The 9,244-nt window shown below is 34.5% G+C and overlaps 2 protein-coding genes across 2 annotated transcripts; one reads left to right on the forward strand and one right to left on the reverse strand.

Annotated features, from left to right (window-relative positions):
• The first annotated feature begins 33 nt into the window (after positions 1–33).
• Positions 34–977, forward strand: LOC107022517 (probable protein phosphatase 2C 51). The gene is made up of 2 exons (XM_015223113.1): positions 34–216; positions 528–977. The coding sequence occupies exons 1-2, from the start codon at positions 34–36 to the stop codon at positions 975–977; spliced, it is 633 nt and encodes a 210-aa protein (XP_015078599.1).
• Positions 978–3,637: 2,660 nt separating this feature from the next.
• Positions 3,638–7,911, reverse strand: LOC107021097 (KH domain-containing protein At3g08620-like). Its single transcript, XM_015221690.2, has 7 exons — positions 7,649–7,911; positions 7,427–7,515; positions 6,635–6,798; positions 5,481–5,600; positions 5,033–5,149; positions 4,695–4,838; positions 3,638–4,152 (listed from the first exon to the last, which is right to left on the reverse strand). Exons 1-7 carry the CDS (start codon positions 7,732–7,734, stop codon positions 4,006–4,008), a joined length of 867 nt encoding a protein of 288 aa, XP_015077176.1. The 5' UTR covers positions 7,735–7,911; the 3' UTR covers positions 3,638–4,005.
• Positions 7,912–9,244: the final 1,333 nt, after the last annotated feature.

Here is a 9,244-nt window from a genome sequence, read left to right on the forward strand (position 1 = left end):
TTCTAACGTTACGTCTTTCTTTAAGCTTGAATCATGAAGCGTTTAATCATATATGGATTTTTCTTCGCTTGCATTGTTGGATTTTTGATGAACAATAAGCCTGAACCTGAAGAACAAATTGTTGTTACAAATACAACAATGTCGTCAATTTCAGCTCAAAATTGTCACTTTTGCATCGATCCAAGGAAGAAGATCATACCAAGAGGATCGCGTGACGTGCAACATTGATCTTAAAATTCCTCAATTTGGACTTAATGATGGCGTTGAAGAGGTCAAAATTGGTGTTGTAGCAGTTTTTGACGGGCATATTGGATCGGAGGCTAGTGAGACGGCGTCTAGGGTTTTTTTTTGAATAAGTTTCTCCAGAAGAACTACGGGTACCAAAATTCTAACCCTAAGGAATTTCTGAAATCGTCGTTAGTTAAACGATTGAAGAAATTGATGCAGAATTCAGCAAACTCGCTCTGGAATCCCAACTTGATTCCGGATCTACTGCATTCGTTGCTCTCATATACAATAAAAAACAGGTATTAGTTGCAAATGTTGGGGATTCGAAGGCGTTTATTTGCTCTGGGAAATTGGCGAAGGAATTGACAGAAGATCATAATGCAGACAGATTGGACGAGAGAGCTAGGGTTGAAGCTTCTGGAGGTAAATTCACATTTTACACCAATTATGTTCCTCTTCTCAATGGCCATTTTCCGATGACTCGAGCTATTGGTGATGTTACTTCGAAAAGTGTTGGAATCATAGCTACTCCAGAAGTGACTGATTGGCTTAATTTAACATCAAAAGATGAGTTTTTGGTTGTGGCATCTGATGGAATATTTGAAAGCTTAAGTACCAAAAAAGTTTGTGAGTTTTTATATGAAGCAGAGGACCATTCAGATTTAACAGCATTGTCTCAACAAATTGTTCAAAAAGCATTTTTAGAAGGCAGCACTGAGAATTTATCAGTTGTTTTGGTTCCCTTATGATCTAGATCAAGCAAAAATTGTAGTGCTTTGGGGCCTACCCCAGACTGATGAGCTCTGTAGGTGTAAATTTTTAATTTTTAATGGTTAATTTTCTCATTCTAGTCTTCTCTAACCTTATTTTGAGCATTATTTTCTAACTCTATTTGCTTATTGGTTTGATTTCTACTTATAATTTTTGTAAGGTTTAAACTTTAAAGTAATAACAAGATGAGTGAAGGAAAAGTGTAGTCTAGCATTGGTACAGTGTGATTTTTTTTCTAAGCTTTTGATTGAACTTTAAAGTAATGGCAAGATGATCGAAGGAAAAGTGTAGTTAGCGACCACCTAAGTATGAGCAACAAATCAACTCGATCTACATTAATTAGAGAGAGAGAGATAAAGGACAAACAACTAGCTAGCATTGGTTGGTATGATCTTTTTTTATAAGCTTCTGATTGAACTTGAAAGCGTAACGGTAAGATGATCAAAGGAAAAATGTCGTCTAATAACAAAGAGATGAGTCACCATAAGCAAGGTTACCGACAACGGAAGAGTGATCGATGGTAAAGTGTCGTCTAGCAATAAAGAGATGAGTGACCACAAGTTAGCGACAAACAACTTTACCGAAAGTAATTAGAGTGAAGGAAACGCAATAAAGAGATGAGTGACAACAAGTTAGCGACAAAGAACTCGATCAAAAGTAATTTGAGTGAAGGAAACGCAATAAAGAGATGAGTGACAGCAAGTTAGCGACAAAAAACTAGATGGAAAGTAATTTGAGTGAAGGAAACTCAATAAAAAGATGAGTGACAGCAAGTTAGCGACAAAAAACTAGATGGAAAGTAATTTGAGTGAAGGAAACGCAATAAAAAGATGAGTGACAGCAAGTTAGCGACAAAGAACTCGACCGAAAGTAATTGAGTGAAGGAAATGCAATAAAGAGATGAGTGACAGCAAATTAGCGACAAAGAACTCGATCGAAAGTAATTTGAGTGAAGGAAACGCAATACAGAGATGAGTGACAGCAAGTTAGCGACAAACAACTTTACCGAAAGTAATTAGAGTGAAGGAAACGCAATAAAGAGATCAGTGACAACAAGTTAGCGACAAAGAACTCGATCAAAAGTAATTTGAGTGAAGGAAACGCAATAAAGAGATGAGTGACAGCAAGTTAGCGACAAAAAACTAGATGGAAAGTAATTTGAGTGAAGGAAACGCAATAAAAGATGAGTGACAGCAAGTTAGCGACAAAAAACTAGATGGAAAGTAATTTGAGTGAAGGAAACGCAATAAAGAGACGAGTGACAGCAAGTTAGCGACAAACAATTCGACCGAAAGTAATTAGAGCGAAGAAAACGCAAACAACTCGAATTAGATTAATTGAAGTGAAGGAAACGACAAACAACTCGACCCACATTAATAGCGAAGAGAAAATGGAAAATATCGTCTAGCAATAAAGAGAGGCTCGAACAACATTAATTAGAGTGAAAGAAATGACAAACAACTCGATCAACACTAATTAGAGCGGAGGAAAGGACCAACAACTCGATCGACATTAACGGCCCGTTTGGCCATGCGATATGGAATTATATATGATTATGGTATGGTATTATAATATGGAATCATGTGATGAAATTGGAGTTTTGTTTGGACATGCGATATGAAATTTTTGTATTGTATATTTTCTTATAAACAGATGAATCACATAAGTTGTAAAACTATTAAAATAACCCTAATTGTTTATTCAATCTTTACCAATAAACAAAAATTTATAAAATCGCATAATAAATTATCACGAAGCTATTTGTTCCCTCACATAGTAACTGTTTCATCAAACTTTAATTCAACAAAAGAAATTGAACATAAATTGTAGTAAACTAGTCTTTAATATAACCCCATATAATACAGACAATCTCCTCACGTTGAACTTGCATTTCTCAATCATGTGACCGAGAAGACAAACCAACATTGTTATTTTGAGCCATTTGTTGGTCAAATTCATCCACAACTATATTTTTATGCTCATAGATCATAAATATTTCATCACTCCTCGCAAATTATCATGTAACAGTTTTCACTTGTGTGCCAATATCATAATGGTTCATGCCTTGTTTCAGTATTTTGAATCTATTTTTTCCAAGCTTCAAAAGTCCGTGAAATTGATTTAACAAAATATAAACTTGTGGATCAATTTTTAATATTTAAAAAATCTCAAATCATGATATGAAATTTTCATATAATTACATACCATGATTTTCGAAAAATATGGTATTCTATCTCATGGTATGGAATCAACGTGAAATCACATGTAAAAACGCTGATTTCATATCATGATATGATATAGCATGGCCAAACGCCTACTAAGTATAGCGAGGAAAATGTCATCTTGCAATAAGGAGAAGCTCGATCGATATTATTTAGAGCGAAGAGAAAGTGTCATCTAGGGATAAAGAGATGAGTGACAGCCCGAGCCCCAACTCCGGTTACCTTTGTAGATCTACACTACTTGCTTTTGTGCTATTGTTACTTCTCATGTTCCTTCTCTTACACAATTCAACTCAAGAGTTGAGTTTATCAAGTAGACAAGTATCTTGTGAAATTTATCAAGGTGTACGTAGACAAACCAAACACACAATCACCACAAAAAAAAAAGAAGAAAAAAAACCCCCGAAGCAATCATGGAGTGGACGATAGCTCCAGCAGTTATAGAGATAACATGGTCTTAAATCCATATCATGGGATTTACATATAGCAATCTATATTTAACGAAGGATGAAGTAAATTATAAGTTACAAATCCCAAAAAGGAAAGGAAATCACCCTTGTTAACTTAGCTGTCAAGAACAAATAAATCAAATTAATCATTCTACTTCAACAACAAACAACTACAGTCAACAAAATCAGTTTTGAGGTTTTCTTTGATCTGCTATGTTTCCTTTGTCACATACTATTTTCACAACGTTAAGGCCACAAAAGCGCGCTGTATTTAGGTGCAGATTAGCATCCTCCTGTCTGGAGATGCGAAGCAGCTGTGCATACCATAGCACTCATCACCAACCAGTTTTTGCGCGTTTCATCCCGCTTGAACTAAAAGGAGATAGACTACCCCTTGGTTGGGGGCTCTCTTCTCTAAAATTGTTGTTCAGCAAAGCAAGCTCTCTAAGCTGTTGCCTTTTATATAAGTCCTGCGACTCATCCTGCAATTCAAGGCAAATGAACATGAAATTAGCAATATCATCCTAGGAAATCACAAAATCAGAAAATAATTATCTTCTAACACTAATTTCTTACCTACCTTTCAAACTACTAATATTCACAACTCTCTTGGTACCAGGTCAAGTCAAACTAAGATAATCAGTATAACGTTGAGGGATTTGTTACATTAGACCTCTCTCCTATGGGGATTTAGTTCTAAGAGTTATTAGTCACCATCTTAGGTATGAAACAAAAAGAAGTATGAAACTAACAAACAGATCATAAGAGATGTCTTTTTTTTTTCATTCAGCATGTCCTTTCTAGGGGGATAAAATAACTCTTGATAGATGCATAATTAAGAAATAATCTCGGTTTATTCATGAAGTGCAAATATTTATCACGGCATATATCAGATCTTTGCATATGTCAACTCTTTTAGTCCATCCATTTCAATTCATGATTAAGAACTACACAAGTACAACATTATGAGTGCTTTGTGTGCAATTGCTTACAGTTGTATATGTCGGAATCAAAATGCGCTTACCACAGGTCTGAGCAACTCTTCAATAATTTGGCTAGCTTGTTTCATTCGTACATCCACTATATTGATGGGTAATTCTGCCTCAAGTAGAACATGCAGTGGCTCATTGAGGTGCTCATAACCTGGAAGACCTCTCAGACTCTCTTCCTACAATAATATTAGACAAACACAAGCATAAGAAATATAAGATGAACACAAGTAAAGGCAAAACACCCAGTGCAGCGCAGATATAAAATGGAGGACAGAAATGTACGGAGTGCATCATAGAAAAAGCAAAGCCTTATACAAGAATATTGGACGAAAAGCAGGACAGTTAGCAGAAAAATGTCAAAAGAACTTACTTTTTCAGCATCTTTTATTGAACCCTTTCCTCTGATAAATACGCGACATCCAGTAGATGCTTCCACTCGCTTCAGAGAATTACCTCGAGGACCTAAAAGCCGTCCAACAAAGTTGAACTGTGCCATATGAAATGTACGATTCAGTGCAACTGATTTCTACTGCTCAAATAATTTGATGAAATATCAAAATGTCTTCAAACACATCCCTCTACAGTCTACTCCCTTCTTTTGATTTAAGTGAGTCACTAATTATGAGGAGTTCACATAACTTTTTGTACAAATTGGCACCTCTGGGAGTTGAAATGCAGAGTTTAATGCAACATGTACATCAGCATTATATTTACACCAGATAATACAACCTGACACTTCAAAGGTAAATCCAACCTAGATCCATAAAGAAATAGATGGGATCATTAAACATTATCTACTGTCAACAAAGTCAGCTTACATTCGGATATCTGTCCACAGGTATATCCAAGCGCAACACCCGCTTCACAACAAATGAACTTGGACTCCCTGGTGAAGCTTGCCAGTCAATGGGCCTTCCCTGTGGTCCGCCTAATCTTTGCTGCAAAATGAATTTCAGGGATATCAATCCAACCAGAAAAGCATTAGGAGTACAATAAGCAATGCCACATGACAGAAAAAAAGACCATGGGGAGGGTCTCAGTTAGCTCACATATCTTTCTGGAAAAGCAAATAACTTTTCTAGTCCTCAGCTTCAGTGAAGAATAAGATTAATAGAAAAAACAATTATTTAGTTCAACTTAGAAAGAGAGCATTTGCAATGTCAGTTTTCTGGAGATGGATTTAAGCTGGCTGTATAACTTCTAGAATGCCGCCAAACCCCTGATATAGAAATAAACAGACAGGCTTCTTGATGGTATGAAGAGTTAGCAAAGTTAAAGAAGAAAGGAAACAAGATGTGTTTAAATTTCTAACTCAAGCAGAAAGAGGAACATCTAGCTGTTCCTCTCCGCGTTTCATCTTCTTCCTCCATTTAATGATTTTGCTTCAATTCTTTAGTTCATCCTTTTCCTTTGAAGAGTCTCGGAGCTTCAGCATTGGAAGTGCCAAAATTTTGGCACTATCTGGCATTGGCATTTAGCACTATCTAATTTCATCTTCTTTGAAAGTTGTTTGTCCTATATTCTTCCAATGAATAGTAAGTTTCTAAGGCACTTGATGACTAGTTGTTATCCTACGAATTCTAGACTTGCCACAAAATTTAGACTGAAGTTAAGTCCTACTTCTTCGTCTGGAGGTGCTTTTCAAGAACTGAATTAATTTCTCATTTCTATACAAGGAGAAGACACAATCAGTCTTATTAGTCAATGTGATACTGAAGATGAATTCACCAAAAGTCCATAACAGTAATGGCTCAGACGATCTTTGTGTAAATGTTATTCTGCTCTCCATAAGTCTCCACTCCATGTTAACTTACTACGATTACCATACACAATGTTTGTGTTTCAATAAGCATAGAAACCATGAGCTAGCCCCTATTGGCAGACACATAAGATATCTAATAAGGAGCATTACATAATTAGTGGAAAGAGAATTTAAATATTGTGCCTAAAGATGAGATAAGCATAAGCTGACCTCTTGAAAGGCGTTCCATCCATTCCCATTCCAGCCACCTAAACCTTTTCCTCCAACATGTTGCATCATGTCAATTGAACCCACAGGACTAGGGCTTCCACGTTGTAGTCTGTCATAGTCACTGAGTACTTGATTGGGAATCATTCCAGAAAGTCTAAGTATTTCTGTCAAAGAATTGAAACTAAAATTCAGAATTTCCATTCAGAGAATAATTAAAGCTATGAAGAATAGCGTACATCAAATTAAACCGTTTCACCGGCATATGTGCCCACACAAGGAAAATAAGATAACCTCTTACAACTTGCTATAAAAGTGTTCATCTTCTACAAACATTTTTTCAAAGAATAATTAGGTCACAAACCAATCTGTAATCTGCCTCTTTGAAAACACCATTCGACTAAAGTTTATGTGGAACAGAATACACACTTCGCAACCGACATGCTAACCTTAACATCACCTAACAGCCAATACTTGATCCTGGTAATCTATTCCTGCAAGAATACTGTTTAAACAAACAAAATCTAAACAACACATATTCGCTTGTTCTGAAACTTATCAGAATCTCATTTCAATCCAGTCTATACTACTAAAATCTGTTCAGCTAAAATCATACAGCAAACCAGTAGATTTGATCAACTTGCACCAACAGCTACAACTTTCTCAAAACAACAGCAGAGGATTAGTTTATAGATTAAAAAAAAACAGAGCATACAAAAAGTTTATCAGAGAAATGCACAAACAACTCATAGATATTCCAACAGCAGCAAATAAAAATTCAAGATTTAATCCAACCTTGATTCAAGAGTCGGCTGCAGATTGGAAGAACTTGTGTAAAGGGTCCAAGCTTCTGCCTTTCTGCTAACAGCTCTGTCAAGTACTGACTACAAAAAATTTCAAGAAACACCCAAAAACAAAAACAACAAAACTTGTTAAAGCATCAATCTTGCACAAAAGCTATCAAATTTCAAACCCCACAAATTCAAGAGGAAAGAAAAAAGGATTTTTATCCCTTACCTATCAACATCTTGGTTGGTTCTTATATGAGGAGAGACAGCTCTTGCAGGTGAGAAATTCAAGTTGTGATTATACAGATTAGACATGAACTTGAGTTCAGCAAAAGGGTCTGTAAACAATTTTTTTGGACAGCAACAGAAAAGGGAAGAAATCAAATGAGTGAAGAGAAGCAAAAGAGAAATTTTTTATTTTTTTTTGGTTTATAAAGAAAGGAGGAGGAGAAAGCTTTGAATCAGTGAAACCCTGGAAAACAGGGGAGAAATAAATAGTGAACTGTATTTTTGTAGACTTAAATAGGTGTGGGGCATGTACTAGCCCACGTTAGCAGCAACACTTCCTTTTTGTTCTTGTTTTTCTCTATCTAGTGAAAACCTCTACGTAATTGTGGTGGGATAAATACAATTTTTTTTTAGAGGTTTAGTAGAGTTAAGTTCTATGTAATTCTGATGAGATAAATACTGTTTTTCTATTCCCATAGAGATTTAGAAGAACCAAGCTTCACGTGATTATGGCGAAATAAATATAATTCTTGTGTTTCTGTGGGAAGAAGGTGGATTTCATAAAAACAAGAGTCTAAGTTAATCTTTGTTCGATATATACGTGGAGAAAACTTAGATTAATCGATGCTCAATACACATTAATGAGAATCTAGATTAATTGGTGTTCAAAACTTCAAATACGAGTATCTAATGCTGAGTAGAATATGAAATCAATCACGTATACTCTGTTCAGATGATTGTTATGTATTGTTTCATAATGTGTTGTATTGTATTATACTGTATTGTTTTGAAGAATATAGTGTTTGTTAATGTCACATATCAATAATTTAAATGATAAAACTATAAGAAGAATAGGTACGAGATAAAGCGACTATGAAAAGATGGGGTAAAAGATAGATTATGATTGATAAATGATAGGTAAAGATAAAATGAGAACAAAACCTTGAGGTAACGACACGATCATACCAAATCGATTGTTATATAAAAATATATTTTTTGTCGTCATTTCAAGATAATTTTGAACGATATAATACAATTAAATTTAAGTAACAATTAAAACGAGCAATGTATTCAAACTAACAATACAATGCAACGAATAACCACCATTCAAATACCGTGTTAATGTTCTCTTATTTTCCGAAATCTAAACCTCTTCAGGACATGTATTTACTTTATTATCCACTAAGTCACTAATGTGTTTTTCCTTTTTAATTTAGTGAAATTTGAAATTTTTTAAAATTAATATTCACTTTATTGATTATTAAGTCGTTAAAATCATAAATTAATATTTAACTTTTATGGATATTATTAAAGAGTTTTTAATACTATTAACTCACTTTAAGTAGTAACTACAAGTGACAAATCATGACTTTATGGTTATTACTTGAAAAATAAATAAATAAATCAACTGCATGATTTTTTTTCTATGTCTATTTTGCAATTTTGAATAGAAGCAAATGATTTTATACTTACACATTTTTATTTGTTATTTTTGTTGATCTTTTGTGGGGAAAAAATTAATCATGTACCAAACTAATTAACATTTATAATATATTACAAAATCAAATCTCTAAAACAGTAATTTAATTTGCCACTG

This window comes from Solanum pennellii, chromosome 6 (genome assembly GCF_001406875.1).
Source record: "Solanum pennellii chromosome 6, SPENNV200".
NCBI classification, from domain to species: Eukaryota; Viridiplantae; Streptophyta; class Magnoliopsida; order Solanales; family Solanaceae; genus Solanum; species Solanum pennellii.

Coding starts and splice junctions, on each gene's coding strand:
- LOC107022517 (XM_015223113.1), top strand. CDS start 34: ATGAAGCGTTTAATCATATATGGATTTTTCTTCGCTTGCATTGTTGGA. Junction 217..527: donor TACCAAGAGGATCGCGTGAC/GTGCAACATTGA, acceptor AATAAAAAACAG/GTATTAGTTGCAAATGTTGG.
- LOC107021097 (XM_015221690.2), bottom strand. CDS start 7,734: ATGTCTAATCTGTATAATCACAACTTGAATTTCTCACCTGCAAGAGCT. Junction 4,839..5,032: donor CAATAAAAGATGCTGAAAAA/GTAAGTTCTTTT, acceptor ATATTATTGTAG/GAAGAGAGTCTGAGAGGTCT. Junction 4,153..4,694: donor AAGAGTTGCTCAGACCTGTG/GTAAGCGCATTT, acceptor CTTGAATTGCAG/GATGAGTCGCAGGACTTATA.